The sequence below is a fragment of the Stenella coeruleoalba genome (assembly GCF_951394435.1).
Source record: "Stenella coeruleoalba genome assembly, chromosome: 12".
Lineage (NCBI taxonomy): Eukaryota > Metazoa > Chordata > Mammalia > Artiodactyla > Delphinidae > Stenella > Stenella coeruleoalba.
This window is the reverse complement of record NC_137158.1, coordinates 87,740,600-87,767,986: the sequence shown is the minus strand read 5'-3', so window position 1 is coordinate 87,767,986 and position 27,387 is coordinate 87,740,600. Positions and strand designations below refer to the sequence as shown.

General features: G+C 49.6%; 1 protein-coding gene across 4 annotated transcripts in view; it reads left to right on the top strand.

Moving 5' to 3' along the window:
• Positions 1 to 27,387, top strand: part of RPS6KA2 (ribosomal protein S6 kinase A2) — a 386,569-nt gene that overhangs the window by 207,819 nt on the left and 151,363 nt on the right. For 2 of the 4 annotated variants that reach the window (XM_079938699.1, XM_079938704.1), the window contains exon 1: positions 16,436 to 16,667. The exons of the other annotated variants lie outside the window; for them this stretch is intronic. In XM_079938699.1, coding sequence (XP_079794825.1) covers positions 16,569 to 16,667 — 99 coding nt within the window. In that variant the 5' untranslated portion in view covers positions 16,436 to 16,568. Of the gene's footprint in view, positions 1 to 16,435; positions 16,668 to 27,387 lie in introns of those variants that run through there. 4 annotated transcript variants of the gene reach the window in all.

The following is a 27,387-nucleotide window of genomic DNA, read 5'->3' as shown; positions in this document are numbered from 1 at the left end:
TCAGAGGAGGTGCTGGGTGAGGCTCTGTAATGGGGTCCCCTCGGGTACAGGTCCTGCAGACAGGAGCCGTCCGTGGGACATAGTTTCAGATGCCAGAAACAAACAAGATGGCCTGTCCAGGGGCTAGACCCAAGCCGACCTGAGCACCCGCAGCTTCCGCACCTTCTCAAACCCGAGAAGCTGCCCAACGGGGATGAGTCTTGCAGTCCTGTCCGAGGTCCCGGGGGGAACCTTTCTACAGACGGGTCTGAGGGTCGACACCACTTAGAATTTCAGCTGAGACATCAGGGAGAGAGAACGAGAAGGAGGGAAAGAGAGAGAGAGGGAACTGGGGAGTTTGAAGCCCACAAATTCAATTCTTCCCACCATGGAATGTCGCCTTTGCTTACGTGCCTGAATCAGCTCACCTTTGTGCCCAGCATTACAGGGATATTGATGCTTTAGGGCGTTGTGTCTGAGGCAAGCTGTAGTGCATACCGGACACGGGCGTGAAAAAAGGTCATCATTTCTTGACGCTAAAGTGATGACAGTGGAAAGAGGACGATCAAAAGGGACCCCCACCCCCTCTGCCTCTGGGTGGCAGGAGATTCTCCTCTCTTGTCAGCCTCTCCTAGTGCCTGCTGCAGTTTGGATGTCGTATTGTTTCAGTGTCTGTGAGTAAGAATGCAGTGATGAAGGGCTTCCCGCGAGGACCCCAGAATAGAAAGCCCAGGAGGGCTAGTCTCACTCCCACAGAGGGAGAAAGGGAATCTGGCTCTGCAGCTTGGGTGTAAGGAGATGGTAATTCCCAACAAAACAAATGAGCGTGATGCTGAGGGAATCTTCCTCCTGAATATAACTCTCTGCTTTCAAGGGACAAGAGCCCATCACGTTACCCCGACTAACAGTTCAGCCTTCAGGCCTTTGTTCTTTTAAGGGCAACAACGACTTTTTTTTTTTTTTTTTTTTTTTTGCCGTACGCAGGCCTCTCACCGCTATGGCCTCTCCCGTTGCAGAGCACAGGCTCCGGACGTGCAGGCTCAGCGGCCATGGCTCACGGGCCCAGCCACTCCGCGGCACGTGGGATCTTCCCGGACCGGGGCACGAACCCGTGTCCCCTGCATCGGCAGGCGGACTCTCAACCACTGCGCCACCAGGGAAGCCCAACAATGACTTTTTAAATAAGAATAGTTTAAAGAAAGACCACCATCTTTCTACCCTCGCGGTGACCACTACCTGTCAACTTAGGTCTGACACACGATTCCAGATTCTGTGCTAGGAGCCCGTTGTTGTGAAAGATGGCAGAAAGACAAGGCTCCAGACAGCCCTGTGCTTCCGGTAGCACCAATCATGGGAGACGTCGCCGTGGTCCCCGCTTCACCTGCACACAAGCCCGCATGCCTGACGAGGTGCGGGGGATCCTCCGGCATCAGCCCACCCAAGTGTCTGCAGTACAGTCCCAAACCCTAATCTCTTACTGAGCACCTGCTACATGCAAGATGCTGTCCTCAAAGTGGAGGCCGCATGGAGTAATGTAGATCCCTGCCCGTAGGGAGCACGTGATTTAACAGGGAGGATCACACAAGAGCAAATACAGGCAGGCCTCGGAGACACTGCGGGTTCGGGTCCAGACACCGCAATAAAGCACATATCACAATAAAGCCAGTGACATGAACTTTTTGGTTTCCTAGTGCTTATAAAAGTCTGTTTACACTACACTGTAGTCTATTAAGTGTGCAGTAGCGCTATGTCTAAAAAAATAAGGATGTACAACTTTTAATTAAAAAATACTGTATTGGGCTTCCCTGGTGGCGCAGTGGTTGAGAATCTGCCTGCCAATGCAGGAGATACGGGTTCGAGCCCTGGTCTGGGAGAATCCCACATGCTGCGGAGCAACTAGGCCCGTGAGCCACAACTACTGAGCCTACGCGTCTGGAGCCTGTGCTCCGCAACAAGAGAGGCCGCGATAGTGAGAGGCCCGCGCACTGCGATGAAGAGTGGCCCCCGCTTGCCACAACTAGAGAAAGCCCACGCACAGAAACGAAGACCCAACACAGCAAAAATAAATAAATTTAAAAAAATTACTGTATTGCTAACTTATCGAAAAATGCAAACTTATCACTCTCAGCAGGGGACGCTGAGGGCTGCGCAGTGTAGGGGCACGAGTCTGTTAGTGATGTGTGAACTGGACTGCAGTTGAGGAAGGAGGTCGGCGAGGAGAGCCTAGACCCGGGGGCAGAGGTGGTCGACGGGAAAGTGAACCTTTGAGACGCCGCACGGGTGAATTCCACGGGGCCTTGCAATTGATGGAACGCCTAAGGGGTAGCGCGAGGGAGGAGTCAACGCGCGCTAGTGCCGGGCACCCTCGTTCCGAGTCTGAGAGCTGAGTGAGCAGTGGACGGGTGATGCCGTTCTGAAGGTAAGGGCCTTGGAGAAGATGCAGGTGTGGGAATAAATCTTACAAATACAGATCGGAGCGTCCAGATGGAGCCGTCCAGCAGACAGTTATAAATACGAGATCAGAGCCATCGGGAGCTGTCGGAGCTGGAAGTATAGGGTCAGAAATTAGCTGTGTAAAGGTGATAGATGAAAATGCTCAAATGGTGAGCCCCCGAGTGAGAATCATTGGTTCACGAATACCTGAATTCTTTCATTCATTCAGTCAAGGAGCATCTGTTAAATGTCCCTCTGGTACCAGGTGCCTTCTTGGCAGCTGGGACACAGCTTCCACTCTCTTGGCTGTCCAGTCACAGATACAAAGGCGAAGGAGCTATCGTGGTGGCTGTAAAGTCTGTGATGCACGTGTGTATATCACAGCGTAGGCGCACAGGGAAAGAGCATGAACATCGGGGTGGGGCCGTGTGTGTGGGGATGTCTGTATCAGTGCGTGCACACGTGTGTGCACGCCTGTGTGTGTGTGTAGGCAAGTTTCCCAAAAGAGGTGGTTCTAAATGAATTCTTGAAGGATCAGAGGAAATTGGACAAATGAAGATTCTATTTTTTGAAAAATAACAGAAACACTCTGTTTGGGTGATTTCAAGTTAAAAGTCAGAACCACTGTAGTGAAGAGTTCCTGTTGTTGAGAAGCAAGGAAAGAGGTTGAAGAGGCATGTGGGCACCTTGTGGGTTCATCTAAGGGACTTGACCTTTTTCCTAAAAAGTATGGGAAATCATAGAAGTCATAGATAAAGGGGGGCTTGACCAGACTTTTAAAACATATCCGAATGGCTTGTGGAATGACCCCCAAACTCAGAAGCCCTCACCGCATACCTGAGAGGGTCCTAGGGCCACGGGAGGCAGGTGGCTTCCCACACGCCCTCCACAGCCGTTTCCTGCCCTGAGCGCGGAGGCTGGCGTGCTGTGGGCACAGCGGTGCAAGTGTGTAATACCTCGACCAGCAGAGGTCAGTCCGCACAGCCGGGCTGTGGACAGAAGGGAAAGCAGCTCAGACAAGGGAAGATTGAACACGGGAAGCATGGATGCCCATCCTGAGCGGGGCTGGGTCACCCCACAATCAGTACATTCCCAGAGGCCGTAGGAGAAACGAAACAAAATAAATCTTCTACCAAAAGAAGAGCTGTAGTATTCAAAGAACAAAATTAAGCCGTGGAATTGACTGCCAGCGGCATTGACATGGAAAGGATGAGTCCTAGGAGAGGAGGAAACCCCAAGTACCATGGGTCTACTCTTTTTTCCAGAGGCTGTGTCTGTGCAGAGGGAGCCCCCGCCGGGGTGGCCTGTCCTGGGGCTCAGCCTCTATCCTGGACACGTCCTCCTGGCTCACCAGGCCCTCCCTGAAGGCGGGATCATCTTCTGGGATGCAGTGTCGGGGACCCTAATTCTTTCTACAGGGGGGCTTCTTGCACCAGCACTTCTCAAAGAAGTGACCCCCAAGGCCCCCGCCCTACCCCCGGCTCTCATGATGCTCTCCCCTTGCCAAGGCGTTGGCAGGGCTGTGCTCTCGGAAGGTGCTGGAGAATCTGTCTCCAGCTTCTGGTGCTGGCGAGTCTTGGCACGTAGACGCATCGCTCCAATCCCTGTCTCCATGGTTGCATGGTATTGCATGGTATTCTCTCTGTGATGTGTGTCTCACAAGGGCACCAGACATTAGATTTAGGGCCAGCCTTCATCCAGTTGTGACCACATCTTCACTTGATTGCATTTGCAAAGACCCTATTTCCGAATAAGGTCTCACTCACAGCTTTGTGGGTTGGGACTTCAAACTATGTTTTGGGGGACACCAACCACACCCCCAGTCATGTTAATGCTACATGAAAATGACGAATTCCCAGGTTTTTCACATTTTTAGACCGTCGTTTAAAATATTTCCAAGCTAAAATGCTTTTGCAATATGCCTTCATGTTTGCAACTTCAGTCTAATCCTTCTTGAGAAGGTTGGGAGATTTAGCTGAGGCAGTTGCTCCTGGCAGAGGGTGTCAGGATTGGAGTCTCTGACTTCCTGGAGTCACCAGACTCCCCAGCCAGTTGTCCCGGGAAGGAAGCACAGTCACAAGAATAACCGGAAGCAGTGACGTCACGGGCTGGAGACGCAGACACAGGAGATGGGGCACGTTGGCTCAGAAATGTGGGCTGTACACAGCGTCGAACTTCAGGATGTACCATTGTGAGTCTAACATCTGTTCCCTGCAAAAGAATTCTCTTTTTTTTGGAAACTATATGTCATATGTCCTTAGCATACGGCTGATTTGGCCCTCAGTTATGGGAGGTGATGTGCTAATTACTGGCTGAAAGACAGGAAGAGGGAGGGAGAGAAGAAGAGGGTGGGCAGCTGACCTTTGCAAGTCAGTCCTCATTCTACCCTCCGTCCTGCGTCACAAAGCACATTGTGTTGAAAGCACTGGTGGCTCTCGGCCTGGCAGTCCACTGCCTGATTCGCTCACATGTCCACTCAGCAGACCTTTGCTTTGCACGTTCAGGCATCATGACAGGCAGTGTGGTTAGTGGTTTGCAAAACAGACACAATTCCTGCCCTTGTATAGTCTACAGTCCGTTGGGAACAAGAATTAACCGAATCGTCACACGTGTACACCTGAGTATATTCCGGTCTAAATAGCTGCCGTCGCCTTAAGAGCATCTCAGGTGGGGACTGGCTGATTCTGGGGGTTCTTGGAAAGCATCTCTGAAGGACTGGTATTGGAGGTGAGAGCTAGAGGTGGAGTCTAACCTCGTGAGTGCGAGTGGGAGCACAGCATGGTCCAGCTGGGGGTAACAGGATGTGTAGTGGCCCCGAGAGAATGAGGAGGGGGCATATCTGAGAGCTGAGAGCAGGTCAGTGTAGCTGGAGCCCGGGAGCAGGAGAAGAGTGTGGAGAGATGAGTCGGAAGGGCTGAGGTCGGTTCAGTTCTTGACATTAGGCTGTTTCCATAGATTTGGGTGCGACTGGCCGCCCTGCTTGGGTTTGTAGGGAAAGAAAGGCAGCCCAAGGCACTGATCTGGAAATAAGCTTGAGATTTGTGTCAAAACATTATGGCTGTTTCTTAAAGCCTCTGATAGAGGGAATCCTATTAAAATTGTACTTAAAATTTTTCCAGTCATATGGGTTATTAATAATGACATAAAAGTGATCCTTGTGGTGTGGTAAGAAAAATCAGTCTACATGGCAACAATTACTTGTGAGATTGTTGTTTAGATGGTCTAGATAGTTGTGCCTAGATTAAACATGGTCAACTTTTTGTGAATATTTCATATGAACTTGGAAAGAATGCACAATCTAAAGTGGTTGGATATATATACATATTCTTTACGTCAACTTTCTTAAATGTATTGTTTAATTATTCAACTATTTACTGATTTTCGTTCCTCTGCATGATTTATCGTTTATTGCGAGATGTGTTGGATATTTCCCCAAACGATAATGGATCTGTCAGTTTCTCCTCTTGATTATGTCAATTTTTGATTAATGTATTTTGAAACTTTATTATCTGGGGCATATGAGTTTGGAAATATTGTTATCTTCCTGGTGAATTTAAACTTCATCAATATGTAGTGAGTTTTTGATATCTTCAAATGCTTATTGTGTAATTTGTATTGCGTTTATATTGCTTCATCAGCTCTCCTCTCATTAGTATTTGCGTGATACATCTTTTCCATTCTTTTATTTTATTTCAGATCTTCTGTGTCTCTTATTTTAGAAATGCCTCTATAACTAAATTCATTTTAAACCAGTTTGGCACTGTTTGTCTTTGAACTGGAGAGTTTAGCCCACTCACACTGATTGTAATTTTTGATATATTTTTATTTGTTCCTATGCTGTTAGTTTGTGTAAGGTGTAGGATCTGACTTTGCCTTACTTTCAAACTAACAATTAGCATGTTCCTGTTTTATGGGTGTTGCAAGAAGACATAAGCTTCCAGGATCAGAGAGAAGGGACCTTACCAGTCTAGTGACATGAGTACCATATTTGCATTGGTTTTCTTTGCCCCCCACCACTCAGGGTGCAGTGAAGGGGAAGCAGATGGATGCTATGCTCACAGTGAACCTGCATCCCAGTCGAGGAACACTGAGCTTGGGGACCTTGTGTTTATAGCAAGGGGTAAGCAAGCCTGTTCTTTGTCCTGGAGGAAAATGCTACCTCATCCTGCAGAGTTGCTCGCTGCAAACACAAGCCTGAGAAATGGGTTAAGAATGCTCAGTGTGCAGTATGTTCCTCACACACTCGGCATGAATGGGTGACGAATGCAGAGACACGCTTGCCCCTGGTGGTTGCCACTCCCAGCAGCTTGTGTTTTCCACTTATCCTCCTTTTTCTGAATTTCTTTTTTCCCTTCTTTCTTGTCTACTTCCGGAATATTTTCTTGCTCTATACTTTTGTCTCTATTAATTTAAGAATCCCAGTCCGCTCTCCCATATCTGCAGATTCAGCATCTGTGGATTCAGCCAAGCTTGGATCCACCGATGGTGCGACAGCATTTTACGTAAGGGATTGAGCATCTGCAGGTTTTGGTGTCCGAGGGGGTTTGGAACCAGTTCCCCATGGATACCAATGGACAACTGTACACAGTGAATTTCTGCTTTTTCATTGGTTGCTCTAGAAATTTTAGCATGTATATTTAACTTAGTCTAAAAGTAATCTGCATCTTTATTGACTTCCAGAAAAACTACAAGGACGTTAGAAGATTGTAACTCTGATCACCCTCCTTATGCATATGCTGGTTTTTCAATCAAGGTTTCATTTCTAACTTGATTTTTATTTCTTTTTATGCAGTCCATGAGCATTTAGCTCTCCCCATATGTTTTCATTGGTAGTGAACTTTCTCAGGTTCTTGATCTGGAAGTGTCTTTCTGGTTTGCATTCTGTCAAATTTCAGCAGATCTAACTTTTCCTTTATCAGCTCTTTCTTGGACTTTGTCTAAAGTGCTATTTAATCTACCTATTTTAAAATTTACATCATTACGATTTTATTTATTTATTTATTTATTTATTACTATTATTATTTTTTGCGGTACGCGGGCCTCTCACCGCTGTGGCCTCTCCCGTTGAGGAGCACAGGCTCCGGATGCGCAGGCTCAGCAGCCATGGCTCACGGGCCCAGCCGCTCCGCGGCATGTGGGATCCTCCTGGACCGGGGCACGAACCCGTGTCCCCGGCATCAACAGGCAGACTTTCAACCACTGCGCCACCAGGGAAGCCCACGATTTTACTTTTAAAGTTCTACTTTTGTTTACAAATCTGCTGGACCATTTTATAACCTCTAATTTCCTTGTAATGTCTTCAGGCCCCCTTTTTGGGCTTTAAACATATTAAGCAAATGCAGTCTTCACACGTCTGATTCTGCAACTTGCTGTTTCTACTCACTGTTTGCTCCCAGTGGCTTACCTCCTCGTGTATTTAGCAATTCATGATCGTGAGCCCATATTCCTGATAATTTTCTCTGTGGTTAAACTTTGAGACCCCTCCAGAGTACTGACATTTGCTTCCATGTGGCCCTCGGGCTGCTATAAGCTGGGATGTTTAAAAAGTTGGGCTTCCCTGGTGGCGAAGTGGTTGAGAGTCCACCTGCCGATGCAGGGGATGCGGGTTTGTGCCCCGGTCTGGGAAGATCCCACATGCCGCGGAGCGGCTGGGCCCGTGAGCCATGGCCGCTGAGTCTGCGCGTCCGGAGCCTGTGCTCTGCAACGGGACAGGCCACAGCAGTGAGAGGCCCGTGTACCGCAAAAAAGAAAACGGAAAAAAAAAAGTAAATATGTGGCTTGGAGTTTTTCAGGGTGTGAATTTTGGCCTCCACTAGCATGAAGAGGAGCCACAGAAACATCAAAGGAGAATCTCTCTTTCCAGCGCTCACACCTGCATAAGCAACTCTCCTCCTGCAGGGAGAGAATTTCCCAGCCTACCTTAGGCTCTGCCCCACCAGGGTCCTGACTTTCAGGGCGGGTCTGACCTGCCCTCCTACCCTGCACATGGGCCCCATGCTTTCTCCAGTTCTCCGCCAACCCGCCCATTCCCCAGAGCCTGATAAGACCTGGGTCTCGATCACAGGGATTGACACTGGCTACAGGACAAATGTTGCTCAGAATGCTGCTTACCTTTGGAGAACATCTTCTCATGCTCATCCTTTGTCTAAGTTTGTTTTCCCCCACTTACTATTGGCTCCTCCGTGCTTTAAAAAAAAGAGAGGATTTTCCCTTTGTTTTACGTATCTCAGGAAATCTGCCTCTACATACGTAACCCGCTGTATTGCCAAGAATGCCCTCACCCTGCCCCAGCCTGGTCCTGTGGCCTTCTCATGAGGATGTTGAGGGATGGACCACAGGACACTACACGCCATGGAGCCTAAACCCCTATGGTTTTGTTTTTAGTGTCCCTGAGTATTTTTTAATGTGCTTATCTAGTTCCCATCCCTAAAATAAATATCTAGTGCCTGAAAGGCTGTAGATGTCTATGAAATATTTTTTAAAAGATGAACATTTCCTGCTAAAAAAAATTTTGGCAAGGATTTCACATTCTCCTTTGTACCCAATTCCAGGTCTTGAGAGACTTTTCTATTATAAGAGGTCTTTTTTTTTTTTTCTTTTTAAGTTGCAAAAATCCTTCCTGCTATAGTTGTAACCTGTTTCCTCTTTCCGGCTAACTCCCTTCCTTTTAAAGTTCCTCTCTAATTTATGTATAGGCTCAGGTTGACAAGAAAAAGCCCTTATTTCTCTGTTCACAGGTCAGTTTCCTCACATGCTGTTATTCCAGATTCTCCGTTCAGTCGTGAGCCTTCCTACTGACCGTCTTTGTCATGAAGGTTCCCTGCACATTTGTGGGATGAGAAGTGTGTTCGTGTCCACAACAAAGGGCTGCCAACACAAAGCCCCACCAACAGGGTGTCTTAAAACAACAGAACTGTATCGTCTCATCGTTCTGAAGGCCACAAGTCCAAGATCAAGGCATCAGGGGGCCGCTGGTCCTCTGAAGGCCACAAGTCCAAGATCAAGGCATCAGGGGGCCGCTGGTCCTCTGAAGGCCACAAGTCCAAGATCAAGGCATCAGGGGGCCGCTGGTCCTCTGAAGGCCACAAGTCCAAGATCAAGGCATCAGGGGGCCGCTGGTCCTCTGAAACCTGTAGGGAATCTTTCCTGCCTCTTCTAGCTTCCGGCCACGGCTGCATCTCTCCCTTCTCTGCCTCCGTGCACGTGGCCTCCTCCACTGTCTGCCTTCATGTGGCCTTCGTACGAGGACACCAGTCTCACTGGATTATGCCCGCCCCACTCCAGTGTGACCTCATCTTACTGTGTCTGCAATGACCCTATTTTCAAATAAGGCCACATTCTGAGGTCCTGGGGGTCAGGGTTCTAACGTGCTTTTAGAGGGGACACAACCCAACCTGTAACAACATGTGAACAATAGTGAAGCTCAAACCCGGAAGTCCTACGGACGCTGTCGCCTCCCGCGACAGACTGTGGGGTTTTGCCCCTCCCCCCTTTAAAACACTGATCATTAGAAAAGACCAAGTGAGAGCCCCGGCATTAATGTTTTCAAGTGTCCTACCGCGGCACGGACGCGTAGTCAGACGCCTCACCTTGGCGTCCCTCCGCTGCATCCTGAGTAAACTAAGTTTTCACAAGGAAACCTAGGCTTTCTGCTCCCAGAGCACAGCATTCTGCTGCCAGAGGCACTCACGCTGCCTGTCCCCAAGGCCATAATGGAGCCACTGGCGGCTGCCACCTGCACTTCTGTCTGTGAGATGCTCTGACGGCAGACCCTTGGCCCCAGTGGCATTTCCTGGGCAAGTGCAGTTGTCTAGGGAAATGAGGACCCCAGCCTGTCACCCCTTGGTTGCCACCCCTTCTAGTGCTTTCTTTTGGTGCCCAGCCACTATTGCTTGATACACTGTGAATCTGTGAGGTCCTGGATATGCAGACCTTGTCTGAATTCTTCTCTTGTTGTGTCAGTTTAGACGGTTGGTTCACCTCCCTGGGCCTCAGTTTCTCCACCTCATAAGATGGGGTTCACTGTGTCTGTTTCATAGAGTTTCCAGTGTGTTACAGAGATGGAATAATAATGTAGGCCCAGATCTTCATAACCAACAAATCCCTGATAACAGTCATAACAGAATCCCTTTAAGCCAGCACGCACAGAGTGCTTGCTCTAGACAGTGGCCAACCCGGGTGCTTCCAGGTGGGTAAGAGACACGCAGAAGCCAGGAGTCGTAACCCAGCGTAGTAAGTAAAACAAGGACCCCAGGGGAGGACTCCCTAGCACAGCCTGCGGGTGCGGGGATTCCATTAGGCTTCCCAGCAACAATAGTGAATCTTGAAGAAGGTGGGAAAGCGGGTGGGAAGGACGTCCAGGCAGTGGCCACAGCGCAGTGGAGGCTGGACGCGCAGTGTCCGCGCAGTGGGCCCAGGAGGACAGGGCGCCGTGATGGAGGAGAACACGGCCTCCTGGCTCTGGGGTCACACTTCATTCCTGCAGACGCTGGAGCTATGGCGTGCTGTTTGCTTCGAAACAGATTGCTTTGGTAGTGGGACTGCAGACGGGTTGCCGGGGCGGGGCGGGGGTGGGGGCAGCGTTGAGCCAGGAGTTACTGTATTCCTGCACCAATGGTTACTGATGCGGGGCTGAAAGGAAGGGAGACAGGAACGCTACTTAGAAAGTGTCACAAGTCTGGGTCGTTACACATACGGAATGAAGGAGTGACAGAGCGGCTATTCCTCATCTTCTGGTTCAGGCGGTGGGGTGGCTGGCCGTGCCCTGCACAGGACAATAGAGTTTAACGGAGAGAGCGTTCAGGTTAAAATTCTAGAAAAGGGGGGTCTACTCCTTTCCCAGGCGTGTCATTGATTTTTCTGTGTGAAACTCCAGGATTTTAACAAGTAGCATGTTTGTTGAGCACTTTACAGTTTACAGAGCACTTCCTCATACTGGTTTACTGTGTGGAGTTGCCAGTTTTGTAGGTGACAACCTTGTGAGGAAAGTAGACAGGTTTCTCCCCTCCCCCCTCCCCTCCCCCGCTCCCCCTTCATCACACAGTGTGGGCTTTCTGGACCTCAGCGCTGACGCGTTTTGGATGGGATCGTTCTTGGTGGGGATGTCCTGGGCACTGTGGACATTCATCAGCGTCCCCGGCCTCTGCCCACTAGATGCCAGCAGCATCCTTCCTGTCACCCCTAGTTGTGACAACCCCAAATGTCTCCAGACATTGCCAAATGTCCCCTTGACAAAGTCACCCCCAGTTCTAAAGGCTCGGAGGATTTTGGCAAAGGTGAAGTCATAATCGGAACAGTGGGTAGAAATTTAATTCAAGATGTTTCACTTTCTGACGTACATTCCACGATGCGATGCTTCTTACCACTGTACGTTCTTAGATATCGCTCCCCGAGCCACAGCTATATCGCATTTGCTCTTTAACAAAGAGGACATTTACGTTCAGCTACATCTGTTCCGTGTCCAGGACTACATCGTTTCATTTCCAGAAGTATTTTATTCATTTTTACAGTCTCTTGTTTGTTCATCACATTTTCATTTCTTCCTTTTATTTCCTTAAAACATGTTAGATTTGATAATTTTCCATTCGACGTCTGCTAAGTCCAGCAGCTGAAGTCCACGCGTCTGATTCTGTAGTCGGTTGTCTTGCTGGCTTTGCCGATACCCCGTGTCCTTGTGAACTGTGCGTTCAGTGGCTGTGAGCTTGTGCTCCTGGTAACTGTGTGCGAGGAATTCTTTGAATCCTGGGTTTAATGTGGATTTCTCTAGAGAGCATTTCTGTGTGTTTCTGCTGGGCACCTGGGCTCAGAACCAGCTGAGACCACTTTAAGTTCTCAACTTGAGTTTTCGTTGTTGTTTTTGGTTACATGGAAAGTGAATTAGGTCCACAGGCCTGTGTCAGGGCTGGCTGTGCTCTTTCCCTTCTCTGCCACCCCACCCTGCGTGGCTGGGCGTCTGACCTCTGTGGCCCTTGAGGGTTAAATTTGAATCTCCAGGTGCAACCCTGGACGGCATTCTCGACTCCGCACTGACCACTTCCATCGTAACTGGTTTGTTGCACAAACCTGGCGTGTGCTTGGATCGTCACACACCTTCCACTCTTTGTCGGAAGAGTGGACAGTGAAAGGACCCTGGCAATTTCGACGGCTTTCCTTCCCTTTCTTGAACAAGAGACAACTGCATTCACTTTAGGTTTTAAACTTGATCAGGAAGTTAGTGTTTCCAGTCCTAGGACTGATCAAACTCAGACATTCTCTTTGCCCAGCGTGAATTTCCATCACACTGGAAGCCTGCAGCATCCTTTTCAGGGTCAGAGCGGGAGGAGAGGAGAGATGGAGACGTACTTAGACTGCTCCTGGCCCAGCTGACCCCTTCTCTCATGGTCAGCTGTCTCGTCTTCTTCCAAGGTTATTGTGGCTGGAGACCCTCCCCCCGTGCCCTCCCTCCCCAGCTGCAGCCCACTTACAGGACAGCGCCTTTCATTTTGGGGGTTACTTAGAATTCTTCCCTCAGCCTTGGGCCTGGTGCCGGGCAGGGCCTCAGGGACCTCCAAACGTGCCCGTCTCCTGCACGGCCACGTCTCATCTGTCGGAGACATTGGTATATCCTTTTCCCCACAAGCTCTGGGAACGCAGGCCACTCCGTGAGCAGTCCCTCCTGGTGCCTCCCCGGGGCCATGGCCGCCCTGCTCCCTCCTTTAGAAGCCAGGCCCCAGCACCTCACAGCTGTCATGGCGGGGCTTGAAATAAAGGAGGGGCATCCCCCCAACCCCGGAAGGTCCTTTGGGTGGAGGAAAGGGAAGGCGGAACGGCACAGATTTTGCCAGTCACCTTGCTGACGAAAGCCTCCCTCCCCTTCCTGCCCAGGGCGTCCTGTGTTCTCAGAGAAGGGGCAGCTCCAGGGCTTTGGAAGGCTGTCGGTTATCATCCTTGGAATTCTGAAATCATTAACCTCTTGTGTATCGGGGACTTGGTAGGAACTTTACTTTCCGTTCATCAATCATGAAATTCTGTTTGTTCCAAGTTCTCAATAATCCTGTTCTTCCGCAGCTGGGGACCGCGTCCCCTCTGTCTGTCCAGGACCCGCGTCCTTGTCAGCGGAGCTCACCCCAAATGCCGCCTCCTCGGCTTCTCCAGTTAGGGTTCGCTCCTCATTTATCTCTGTTCTTGTAGCATTTTCTTACACGTTTCTTTCACATTATGTAAAACCTGCATCCGATTTGCCTATTCACTTTCCTTCTCTAACACACGGCCGTGAACTTCTGGAGGTCAGGAGCCGCGTCATAATCACGTCCGTTTCCCCTGGGCCAAGCACTGGGCCAGGTGCTCAGAGGAGCTTCATAATCGTGTGTTCAACTGAATCGAAAGCACACCAGCCAGTCTGGTCCTCTCTTGGAGGCAGCATTAGCCATGGAATTCAGTCCCAGACCGATCGTGCTTAAGTCGGGGAGAAACCCAAGATGATCAGGTGTCTGCTGAGCTTTTGGTCTTCTCTCCAAGCTTCCCCCCCCATCATCTGGGCACCAGCCCAGCCTTTATTAAGCTCACTTTTTCTTTCCCAAAATTTGCTAGGGATCATTTGGACCCAAGTTAAAGTGGGCCCTGATACCTACCCCAGATTTGGTGGTCTGGAGGGTTTGGTGGTAAATGATGGCCAGAGACTTTGATATACCTCTGTTTTACTGGCAGAAGGGCAAACAGACGTGTTCTAGCAATGAAATGAATTTCTTAGTTGAAATATGGAAGCTGCTTTTTCTTTTCTTTTGAGATGTCCAAGTTCAGCAGAGCCATTTTGTAGCACTCAGCTGTGAGGGATTGTGGATGTCCCATAAGACCCTGCCTTCCCAGTCCTGTTACACCAGGTCAAAATGCTCTTTAAAAAAAAAAAAATTATTTATTTACTTATTTGGCTGCACCGGGTCTTCGTTGCAGCATATGGGCTCTTAGTTGCAGCATGCGGGATCTAGTTCCCTGACCAGGGATCAAACCCAGGCCCCCTGCACTGGGAGTGTGGAGTCTTAACCACTGGACCACCAGGGAAGTCTCAAAATGCTCTTGTTGGTAATACACAAGCCTGCCCCAAGGCTATTGCTCTGTGCAGGGTGCCCCTGAGCTAGCATCACTGACAAACCATACTCCTGTCTCTGACTAGTTGTACCATCTACCCACAGCCGGCTTCTTCCTCATTCTCGGAGCAGGTGACCAGCCCGATGTCTGATGTCCGTCAGCTGCTGTCTTTTCCAGAGAAGCAACGTGGCACAGCCCTGGCGTGTCTTTGTTTGCTTAGAGCTGGGATACCTGAGTGGTGGTGGCGGGAGACCCAGGGTGGTAGGAAGCTCATTCCCAGCGTGGGGATAGTGGCCCTCCAGCAGAAGAATCCTTGTGGGAAGCAGGAACCGGTTTGGGGCATATTTTCATCTTAGGGATGCACGGTGGGAACACAGAACATGCAAGTGTGCTGAAGCTCATCAGTTAAGGAAGTGGCAGTGCCAGCATCGTGATGCTAAACTGCACTCTTACCACCACTGAACCCCAGGGAGACTATCTGACCTCACCTCTTGACCCAGATGCAGCACGAACTGACCAGTTCTTATCTGGGAGCATCCGCTGCCTTTACACACTTCAGCAAAGATAGCCTGACACAAGTATTAATGCGACCTTTGATTAAGCCGAGGGATGATATGACATGTAGATTTTTCACAATCTGCCTAGCAAAGCGGTACTTGGCACACAGCAGCGGGTGCAAGAATGCTTCTGGACTTTTCAGGGGCTGGTGGCAGTATGCTAATGAGATTGTTTGGCCCTGTTTTAAACATAAAAATACGTGGACAGTGCACAAGAGGAAAACAAAAGGCTGCACAGAGTCCTAAGCTCACAAATCTGGAACTGCCTACAGCCCTCTGGTGAGCATTTCTAGGAAAAAAAGAAAAACAAAGGGTGTTCCCCTTTAAGGCAAATCCCCTGCAGCCCTGCAGCTGGTTTCTGAGAGCCCTGACTCAGGACACTCTGTGTTTAGGCCCTGATAAGTCATCCGTTTGGATAATTTTCTATACATGGAGTCGGAGGTCATGGAGAACGGATGTGTCTTTGTTCTCCAAACACTGACCTGGGAGGCTTCCCCAGCTGGCTGCCGGCGTCCCGGGCTGTGTGGGGATCCTTTCATCACCCGGGCAAGGACTGGCGGACCCCCAGGCCGGGCGCCTGGGCCGCGGGGACGGGCTCAAGAAGAGGGCCGCAGGGGCCAAGGGGCGAGGAGAGGTGCAGAGCGCACGTGTGCAGGCTCATGGTGCACCCCTCCACCCTTTTGTTCCAGGTTCTAGAAGTGTTTGCTAATCAGCAATTAAAGTTTTGTACGGCACAGAAGAGCATGATTCCAAAGTCTGTATATGGGTGCTTTAAGAAAAGAAAACATGACACCCCAAGCTAGAAAAAAGCCCAACAGGCCAACGAAGTAGAACAGAGAGCAAGCGACAGGCGCAGCTGAGCTGCCTCACCGCCCTCCCCGCGCGGCGCAGCAGTCCTCCTCGGGCTCATCAGGCATGCGCCTCCGAGGGCGCTGATTGGCGGAGGGGGCGGTGGGCGGGGCAGAGCCGCAGAGAGCGAGTACTTGGAGGCGGGGGTGGAGGGGGTGGGGTGGGGAGGAGAAGTGAGAGCCTGGGGCTGTAGGGCGGTGGGCGCTGATTGGTGGTAGTGGCTGAGAAGGAGGAGGTGGGCGTGGCTGGGCGCGCCGGCGGGCTCTGATTGGCGGTAGTGGCGGGGGCCGGCTCCTCCCTGGGCCTGAGGAGGAGGAGGAGGAGGAGGAGGGGGAGAGGGAGGGGGAGGGAGAGCCTGGGGCGGCGGACTCTGATTGGCGGTAGTGGCGGAGGGCCGGGCGGGGCGGCAGGTGCTGATTGGCAGTAGTGGCTGGGGGCGGGGCGGGGCGGGGCTGCCCGGGGCTGGTCCTCGCAGGCAGGAGGAGGAGGAGGGAGCGCTGGGCCCCCGGCCGCCGTGGCCGGCTCGGCCTGCCCTTTGTGCCCGCAGCCCGCGCCCCGTGCCGATGGCCGCTGCGCCGGGCTTCCCGACCGCTCGCGCCCGCAGACGGACCTAACCCCGCGCGCCTGGGATGCGCCGGGGATGCGCGTCCTCCGGCCCTGCTGCTCCTCGCGGCTGGGCGCCGGGCGATGGAGCTGAGCATGAAGAAGTTCACCGTGCGCAGGTTCTTCTCCGTGTACCTGCGCAAGAAGTCGCGCTCCAAGAGCTCCAGTCTTAGCCGACTCGAGGTAAATGCCCTAGCCTCTGAGCGCGCAGGTACCCAGGTCCCCGCCGCGCCCTGGAGGATGCTGCGGGTTTTGGGGCCATACATCCCGAGCCCTTTCCTATTGTCACATGCACGGTCACCCTGAGATCCATGTCAGGGAGTTAAAGTTGAAAGCTGGTCCGGTTTTCCTAAAACCGAACGTTATTGTTGGGACTTACTGATAACTGGACCGGTCCTCGGGTCCTCAACAGGGACTAAACTTTGCCCCCATTGAATTTCTAACTAATTTTGTTACACGCTCTGCGCAGGGTTTGGGGTAGTCACCCTGGGTGCCCACAGGGGTGCTCCGGGTGGGGAGGGCTTTTCAGCCCGTGTCGCTCGCTGTGGCACCTCAGAAGTCCCAAGTACAGAACCTGCCTAGCCCCACCCTAGGCTGGTGTTGATCGGGTTTATTTTGCCTTGACCCAGAGCCACACAAATACTACCATGTAGTGTAGATTGTTCGTGTATTTGAAATCAGTGTAGAATTGACAAAAAGGGATTTTTTTTTTTTTAAAAAAAGGCAGCAACACAATTTACTTGCATCAGTCTGAAACGGTGCTCAGTAGTAAAGTGCCTGATGCAATATCTCTGCAGCTCGGGGTTTGATATAGATTCGTCCCGAAAGCCAGAGGACCCTGAAAATAGTGTCCTTTTCTCGGGTCCTGCATCATGTCATGTTCAGGTTTCCAAGTCATCTGTGGACGGTTCTCTAATGTGTTTTGTATTTCACAAATCACATCTTATTCTCTTCATCCCAGTGTCCAGAGTACATGGTTGAATCTATAGATGACCTAACTGTGAAGCATGTTTAAGTAAAAAAAAAAAAAGAAAAAGACATTGTGGGGTTTGGGGGGAGGGGGTGGGAGGTGATGACACAGCCTAGAGATTTCTTTTGACATTGCTCTCGCCTGTGCCACAAGGCTGGCACCTATGGAGGTTTTGATGTGTTTTTTTCTAACGAAGTCAAATCAATTGGAACAATGTCACATTTTTCATCTTGAGTTTCTTTGTCCTGGCTGCCATGATATTAGATACAGGCATGGGTTCTGCAACAATTAAGAGGGCTTTAGGGAAAGCTCAGGAATAGACATGAAAGCAACAGGGAATTACTTGTTTAAAAAGTTTCTGTTATGATATCACTAAATCAGAATTTTAAGAACTAGGTTAGGTTTCTGAGGGTAAAACATATCTTTCAAACAAATACAACTATTCATTAAATTGTGGAGGAGGGCTTGCTTTAAACCTCATGCTGACAGAGATGAAGCATAAGTTCATTGAGATAAGTCATTTTCCTGGGTCTCAGGCACTCAAAAAACGAAAGTGGACAAGAATAGAAACTCAGGAAGTATTCACCTTTATACCTAGTATGTCTTTATTCATCGGAATGCCAAGTTTATTATTCAGCGCCTTGTCTCCTTCCATTTATTGTCCTTGTCAAGGCGAGGCAGTAAAGTCCCGGAGTCGTTTAAGAAGAGGGGCATAAACACTGGCAAAGCCGTGGAGTCAGGAGTCCTCTCGGCACGATATACTCACCTCTGGTGTTCTGGTTGGGCAAGGAGAACCGGGTTGTGGAAGTGCCTCAAAAAATATATATAATAGGAACCAAGTGTTGCTTAGAAACAATGTTGCTTCAATGTGAAAATAAAATTTCTGTATACAAAATAAAACTATAAATAAACCATCAGCTATGCAGAAGGTCAAGCCGACGAGGAAGAAATGTAGTCTGTCAGCATGTGGTCAGTGAGCACTTGTCTGACCCAGGTGCTTGTGCTGGGGGCTGGACAGAAGGTCTGATAAAGATGCCCAGCACTGATAACAGTGCTCTGTTCTTTGCAGATGCTCTCAGCAGCTGCTTGCAGTTGATACTTGTGAAAATCCAGGTAGACATGTGTTACTCTCCTCATTCTACTGCTAGGGAGGAAAAACCCTGAGAACAAAACCTGAGAATCATGCTGAAAACCGAACAACTAATTCACTCTGCAAGTGTTCACTGAGAACCTCCTATGTGTGCAGCTCTTTTCTGGGCATTGTAGGTCCAAAAAATATAAGACGGAGCAGCGCTGGCCTCATGGTGCCCCCACCTAGTGGGGGATCGAATCAGTGACTGACTGACCAGTGCTTCAGTCCAGTAAATTCCATGTTCCTGCCCGGCTACCTTCCATCATTTCCCAAAGAAGCCTGTCTATTCGTTTGTATAGTCAGAGCAGATTATAGACCAAGAAGAACTCACCAAACATTGTGAAAATTAGGAGGCAGGTTTGTCAATAATTTGAGGTTGAGAAGTAGGACATATAAAGTACTTAACAGGGATATGTATGTAGTCCTCTGTTTGGACTAATGAAAAAGATAACTCATTTTGTAAAAAGAATCGTGGTTATTTTTAAACTCTTTCTGTGAAATTTATATTTTAAAATATACACAGAGACTTTGAAAATTTTTGTTTTCTTTACATTCAAAATCTAGTGATATTAACAGGAAAGTAATAGTACTTACTTTAAGGTTGAAACAGTATCATCTTTGTCAAAAAGGCTTTTAGGGAGAGGCCTAGTGTTTCACACTCGCTTTTAAATTTGACTTGACTCTCCGATCTAGAACTCAGCATTTGGTCAACTCTAACCACCAGAGAAGCCAGGTTGTTTGATCAGATTTGGAATCAGTTTATGAATTACAGCTTAAATGTTTTTACAGTGTATCAGCATTGCAGCAGCTGAGACGGCTAGATCTTGGACTCTGACAAGGATGATTCTGGGGGTTTCTAAAGGCAACTTGGATGTCTTGCACAGATTTCTATGCGCATGGCCTAGAATGGTTTCAGGGCTCAGCGTCTGCCAGACCCTCACTCCCGAGAAAGCTCTGATATCAGGTCATTGACAACATTGCCTGAGAGCCATAGTACCTCTAGAAGGTGTAACCATTGCCTCATCTAACTGTCCATTTCATTCATAGATGAGAAAATGGGGCCCAGGGAAGCAAAATGACTTGCTTATGCTCCTAAAGTGTTTGACAGGGAGTTCGTTACTCTAAGAGCATGTACTATTTATTATTAATTTTAGCCATTTCAGGTTGCGTGGTTATTGGCGTTTACCAAGTATTAGATGATGCCTGAATGAAGGCTGTTACAAGCTTTAAAAGAAAACGACTCTAGGGGCTATTTTGGAATGTGCTTCGTAACCTAAAGTTGCTCTAGAAAACCTTTCCTGGAAGTTAGAAAGTTCCAGGTGAATTGGGGCTTTGCATCAGGTTTACTGAAATTGGATTCTCACTTTTACCTCTCACAGCAGGGCAGTTCCTTAAGCTCCCTAAGCCTCAGTTTTCTCCACTGTGAAATGGGGATGGTAGTAGTTCCTGCCTCTCGGGGTTAGTATGAGGGGTCTGAGCCACCATATGTAAAGGCTTAATGCGGAGTCTGGGTGATAAAATCAATAATCAGTCATTGTTGGCTGTGGATATTGATAAAATATTTCCCGGGTTCACTGATATTTTTCATGTTGTTCAGCGTCTGCTGGTTCTGTCTGAAGCTGAGGTTGCCCCTACGGCCTGCGGAGCCCATGGCTCGTGCTGTCTCCCAGCCTGGTAATTAATTAATCGTTGAGGCGCCCTTGCTGAGTGCCTTGGGGAAGAATAGGCAGAGATCAATCCTCCCAGGCTGGATTCCAGCCTGTTTCATTCGATAGGACTGGCCCCATTTGCTAAGATGACAGCCCCAGTCCGTCATCTGGCTGGGATGGTGATAGTCCTTTTCCTTATCTTGCCTGTCACCCTGGGATCCGAGAATGCATTACAGTGCAGGTCCTGGAGCCGCGGCACCCAGAGCTCAGGCTGCTTCTAGAGTCAGGACCTGCCCCAGCGTCAATGTCCTGACTTCGCAGAGCTTTGGGAAGGAAGCCCGCCTACTCAGACTTCAGTAGCCCGGGAAAACCTCCAAAGTGTGAGCCAACTCCAGAGCCTAGCCTTGGGGCTGGGGAAGGTTGAGAGAGGTTGGCCAGGAAAGGCTTGGGAGGAAATATTGGGTTTCAGTTAGTGAAAAGTGATATTGTTTACTCGGGGTAAGATTTATCTACCAATCTGCTAAACGTATCAATACTCAGTGTCGGTTCATTTATCTACCAACCTGCTAAACGTATCAGTACTCAGTGTCGGTTCATTTAGGGAACGCTTATTTTGCTTGAGGTTATCACCAAAGATGGGAAGTTGGTTCTCTTTGTTTACCTATCATTTCATCTGGTTTTGACATTTTTACTGAAAGACAGTTGCGGGTGAGTGAGAAGGATAAAAGACAAGTCCTCTCTCTGGGGTATTGATAGTGGTAAACTGTTGAGTGGAGAAGAATTTCATCTATTACTTAGCTCAATTATCTACACACTCAGACTTTTTAGTGTATACCATGTGCATTGTGCAAAGCAGTTGAGATATAAAGGTCTGATCCCTGCCCTCAGTGAACTTAACATCTAGTGAGAGAGAGAGGCAGACACGTAAATGGAAGCCCGCTATGTAGGGTGTAAGTCCTGTGAGATTATTGGCATCATTGGAGTTCAGTGGTCTGATTGCATCAATTGTCAATCTGTTCCGATTTCCAACGCTCACAGATAATCAGGCATTATCTGTGTGAACATGTGCACACATGAGTATATTTTAATTGCTTACCCCTTTTTAAAGGAAGCATGGTATCCTAATAAATTAAATGTTAAGGGACTCTTAGCAAATAGAGCCGTGTTGGCTCCGGTCATGAAAAAAAGAAAAAGAAAGAAAACTTCCTGGGAAGTTAAACATTCAAGCTTATTCTTGGTCCTTCACTGGTAACTTCTTGATATTGGGAGGTTTCCAGGAAAACCATTTCTAATTAAAAATAATTTACAGGTAATTTCAGTAAATGCACCCAAAGAAATTCTGTGTTAATCCTGATTTTGCTGGGCTTTTGGATAGCAATAACAGCACCAAAAAGTCAGAGAAGACCACGAGAAATAGTCCATTTTAGTGAATACTTAACTTGCTTATTGTTTTGCCTATTTATGCTTTGTTCTGTTTTGAAGACACTAGACTTAATTCCTTATTGGTGGTCTGCCTTATCTTTGCAATTTCATTACATACTTTTCTCTCCTTAACATCCAAGAAAACTCCCCAAAGTACTGTTTCTTATTTAAAAATATGTGAAAAGACAACCCAAAATATTACTCCACCCCCCCTTTTTTTTTTCGCGGTATGCGGGCCTCTCACCGCTGTGGCCTCTCCCGTTGCGGAGCACAGGCTCCGGACGCGCAGGCTCAGCGGCCATGGCTCACGGGCGCAGCCGCTCCGCGGCATGTGGGATCCTCCCGGACCGGGGCACGAACCCGTGTCCCCTGCATCGGCAGGCGGACTCCCAACAACTGCGCCACCAGGGAAGCCCATACTTTTTTTAAAAAAATATTTTATTCAAGTATAGTTGATTTACATTGTTGTGTTAATTTCTGCTGTACAGCAAAGTGATTCAGTTATACACATATATACATTCTTTTTCATGTTCTTTTCCATTATGGTTTATCCCAGGATATTGAATATAGTTCCCTGTGCTCTGCAGTTGGACTTCGTTGTTTATCCATTCTATATATAATCGTTTGCATCTGCTAATCGCAAACTCCCAATCCATCCCTCCCTCACCCCTTCCCCCTTGGCAACCACAAGTCTGTTCTCTCTGTCTGTGAGTCTGTTTCATAGATTCACCCTTTTTTCTCTCCACCTCTTTGACCTGTTCATTCTGAGAGTCTTCCACCACACACCCCGATGCAGCAAAGACTCTTTATGTATATTTTTCATGCATTCCGAAGCACAGGAATAAACTGAAATCACACTGAGTGAAAACTGGAATATCTGATGTCCACATCATCTGACTTGCTGCTTCCCCAGGATTTCGCTCTGTTTCTTGCATGCTGGGTGGGCGATTTCCTAGATGTGTCAAGTTTATAAGTGGGTAGGAGGCGTCGGAACCCTGAGGCAGGGAGAGAGCAGGGGCTTGGGCAGGAGGTGAAGAGTGAGCCTGTGAGCCGGGGATCAGTCAGTGCAGGGCTCCAGTGGGGAGCGCTCCTTCCAAATGGAGGGAGACTGGGGGTGAGCTTGTTCTGTATGAAATCCAGTTGGTAACGAGCAGTTTAGCCAGAAATGCTCTTCATCTTTGGTCCAAGCTTCTGTGCTTGTTAAGTAAGTGAAGCCGGTGCAGCCCTAAAGGCATTCTCTAGAATGCTCTGCCTTTATTTCCGGTGACGCTGGGTTCTGTTGTGTTGCATTTTTCCCCCAGCGTCATATGTTTGCTGATATATTTTCACTGGTAAAAGCTATTAAATTAAACTCAAGTAGGAATTATCAACAAATAGTCCGTTAAGCTACAGTGTGATTTAATCAAGCAAATGGCTCAGACACAAATGTATTCAGTATAAAATATCGTTCATCGTATCTGATTTGCAGCTGTGTAGGAAGCCTTTCCTGCTGATGCGTTGGCTAAGGAGACGTAATGGCGGTGCAGCTACGCTTAAACCTGGGAACCTGCCCCCCGGGCTATGGGGGTGACTGCAGTGGCCGCATCACCACGGTTGATCACCAAGTGGGCAAGAGCCAGTGTTTGGAACCACCGAGATGTGCACTGACAAAGCTCTCCTCCCTCAAACTTTAGCCCGGCTCCCCGGCCCCTCTTTTCGCCTCGGCCGGACCTTGGGCTTCTCTGTCATCCTTGCTGGGCCTGCAAAACCCGGTTTAGCAAGAATTCTGCTGAGTTGATTTAGAGAGCACCCCGATCCATCCTCGGCCTTTGATCACCCTCTATATCTGGTCCAGTTCCCCATCCCCACATCCCCAGGTGCGATGAGATGACCCTGACCTGCCTTCAGCTCAGTTTAGAAGGAACTGCCCTCCTCCACCGCCCCGCACCTGCCCCTTGCTGCAGATCCCCACATGTCCTTCTTGTGTGGGGTCCGAGCTCCATCTCTTACCCCTGCGGCAAGCCCCGCTGCAGTGGTCCCTTGAATAAAGTCTTCCTCACCATCTTTAACAAGTGCCAGAATAATTTTTCTCGAGCAGTACCTATTATTAGTAGTAATTTGCGTGTGTTCCTTGAGATCTCTTAACGGGGGTCCCAGGAACACCACTGATCAGAGAGCCCTACTTGATTCCGACCAGCAAACAGCAGCCTATCTTTCTCCACGAGCTTTGGTTTGCAAAGGTCCCTAGGGTCTGCAGGCCGCCCTCCCCCTAAAAGCCCCAAGGTTCTGTCCCCGTGGGCCAGGCAGAGGTGCTTTCCCCCTCGCCCTGCATTGGGCCCCCTTCCCCGGCCCAGGGCTCCCACGCTCCCTCCACTGGATGTGCCCGGATCTGCCATTCTCCTGGCCCTGGACACTTCCCTCTTCCGCTGTCAGCCCCACCAGGCCACTTCATGCTTTTGAGCTCCTGTCTCCTCAGCTACAAAACAGGGATTGCCCCGTGATAATGCTGTGTCCTCAGGTTATTAAATGCTTAGAAGGTGAAATGCGCCTGGTCAGGGAAGAGTTCGCCCTTGGCATTCTGTGATGTCACACAAATAAGCTGGCTTTGATTGGACCCCGTCTGGAAAGGGGTTTGTACTACGTTATGGGGGAAGAAGGCTTTTCCTCCTCTGCCAGCCTCCTCGCCCTCACGCTTCTGAGGACTCATCTGTTTCAAGTTAGTACTGTCGCCACGGAGCTAGCTTTCCTAGGTTGTAGCTACGCTGAGCTTCCTGGGAGTGACGCTCTCATCCATGTTGCTGTCACTTTAAACATAATTCACGGAAACAGCAGCTCTTGTAAAGCAGAGAGGCTCATGCTGTTCCTCGTGTCAGCCCTGTAGCCAGGGGCTGAGGAACTGGTAGAAATGACCTGGCTTCTTAGGGAGAAGAACTGCTTTTTCTTTTGGCTGGTCTACTCTCCTACGTTAAATTAATAAGATTCAAAAACACAAATCAGAGGAGTGTTTACTTTGTTGGCCTGCATGTTTCCTCCTGTTGCCCAAGAAAAGAAGGTTCTGAATAAGACTGAAAAGTTCTGAAAAATCTGCCTCACACGCTGGGGTGATTTGTGTGCCGTATCATCAGTCTTGGGGTTTTCGGGTGGATATTAGCCAGACCTCGAGCCCGGGACCTCTCTGACGTGTCTGTGCAGTCAACATAGGCCATGAGATTCTTTGAGTCAGGACACCCAGGCCACACCAGGCTGCCCGAGGTGGCTTCTACTCCTTAAAACGTGCGGTCAGATCTTTAAGGAAAAGGGATGGAGGGATTTACTTTGAAAGACTCTCTTTTGGAATGCCTACGGTGGAAATGCTCTAGTGACTACCTAGGAAATCGCTCATTCAGGTCCCAATTTTAACACTTTTGGCCCAGGATAATTGCAAACTTTCCACGGCTAAGGAAAGTTAGTTGTATTATCTAATATAATATTATATTAGATATAATATTAACCTCCAAATATATATTTAACGTGCAAAATATAGTGTGGACAATCAAAATATAGTGTGGACTTTCTAAGAATGAAAAATTAAGAAAGCTTCTTATTCTGAAAAGTGAGTAGAACGCAGATCGGAGAAGGTGCTCTGGAGAGCCTTGGCGGGAGGGAGGCTGGGGGTGCAGGTGGGGGGCAGCGGCAGAGAGGAGCTGCAAGAGCTGGGCGGCTGGGCGGGCTCTGTGTGCCCCGAGACCCCGAAGCTGAGCGTGCAAGGGGGCCACAGGGGACAGACACCCTTGCCTTTTGACTTGCTACAGTGACACTGTTTGGTTGACTTTGAAGATAAAGTAAAGAAAAAAAAAACAGAAAAACCAGAAAGGAGCACTTCCTTTTAGATCACCTTCGGCTTCTTGCATCCTGCTTAGTTTGTAATCAGGTTAGGGAACAGGGCAGATGGGCTGCTGGAACAAGGTAGCGATTACTGCTCCCTGCCTTCACCCCAGAAAACCCCAAGAAGCAGCGTGAGGTTGGGCGTGACTTTTGTATTTCTAGATCTCAGCAAAATAGAGAAGGCGTGAATTTTTTTTATATATACTTATATTCTTAATAGGATTCCCCTTCTTCATTCTCTCTCTTTTTTTAAAAAATAAATTTATTTATATATTTATTTACTTTTTGGCTGTGTTGTCTTCGTTGCTGCGCGCGGGCTTTCTCTAGTTGCATTGAGTGGGGGCTACTCTCCGTTGCGGTGCGCAGGCTTCTTGTTGTGGTGGCTTCTCTTGCTGCGGAGCACAGGCTCTAGGCGCGCGGGCTTCAGTAGTTGTGGCACGTGAGCTCAGTAGTTGTGGCTCGTGGGCTCAGTAGTTGTGGCTCGTGGGCTCTAGAGCGCAGGCTCAGTAGTTGTGGTGCACGGGCTTAGTTGCTCCCCGGCATGTGGGATCTCCCCGGACCAGGGCTCGAACCCGTGTCCCCTGCTTGGGCAGGCAGATTCTTAACCACTGCGCCACCAGGGAAGCCCCTGAAGGCATGAATTTTGATGTGTGACTCAATTAAGACTTTGCAGAATCCACCCCGACAGAGATGTGAATAAAAATGTTGAACCTGGTCAGAAGACGCTGAAGCCCATCTGTGAAGGGTTGGCGTGCAGGACAGCTGGGGTACTTAGAGCCCCGTCTTACGCCTCCATCAGCGTGTCCCACTTTCTTCTTTGACTCGTTGTTGAGGTTCGCCGCAGTGGAACTCCAGCAGTGGGTGTGAGGAAGTGAGACTGATTTGTCAGAATGAACCGGCTGTAGTTGTTGTGTATGTGCACGAGGATGGGGTTTATGCCCAGCGGGGGGACGGACATTTGCCAGTGCCTCCACTTCCCACCCCGCTGAGTGAGCTCGCAGAGCCCCGTCCCCCTCCGTGAGACCCGTCCTTCCCTCCACCAGCCCGCTCCATCTGCGGCCGCCCCTCCACGCCCTCCCTCCTGTGACGCCTGCCAGTCGGGCGCGTGGCAGCCCACACCCACCCACCTGCTTCCATTCCCAGCCTCCCCCTTGGCTCTGAGCTGACCCGTGGCTTAGGTGCAGGGCCATCACTTTCTTCCGAAGATCCTGGCCTGCGGCACTTGGATTTGGACAGGGGGGATCTGTGGGAATTGGGGAGGAGTATTCATTGCCGTGTGGCCCAGGGTGGCGTGGAGCCCGCTGCCAGAGTCGGAGCCTGCCGGGGCGGTTCGTGTTCATCACACCCCATCTCCAGAGGAGGGTGCTGGGCAGAGAAGCCACTAGAAGAGTTCCTCCCGGTGGCTTGGGCTCTGTCACCCATTTCCGTCAAGTTCTGGGTTTAAGGAAGTTCACTGAATCACAGACCATCCCGCGGGGCCAGGCCGGGTCCGGGAGCTGCGCGCTGCCTCCGCCGTTGGGGAGATACCCCTGTCCTCTCTGAGGGCATCCTCCGTGTGGACACCGCCCGCACCTCTGCGCGAGCTCCGAGCCTCGCCTCGTTGCTGTGTGTGAATTTGCACGAAACCTTCTTTAGCCAGCTTGTGGCTGGTCTGGGACACGACAGGCTCGGCTCCGGTGGCTCTGTGTCCAGGGACAGCTGTGGGTGGCTGTCGGGACCCTTGCCTTGCTGTGTCCCGCGCGCGTGTTCTCTGTGGTGTGCGCCTTCTGGGTCAACGCGTGAGAAGTCTGTGGAGGTCTTTTCGGAACTTCCGTCTTAGGTATTAACTCAACATTCACCGTGTGCCTGGCGATTATCTGTAGGACTTGCGTTTAGAGGGTTAAAAAG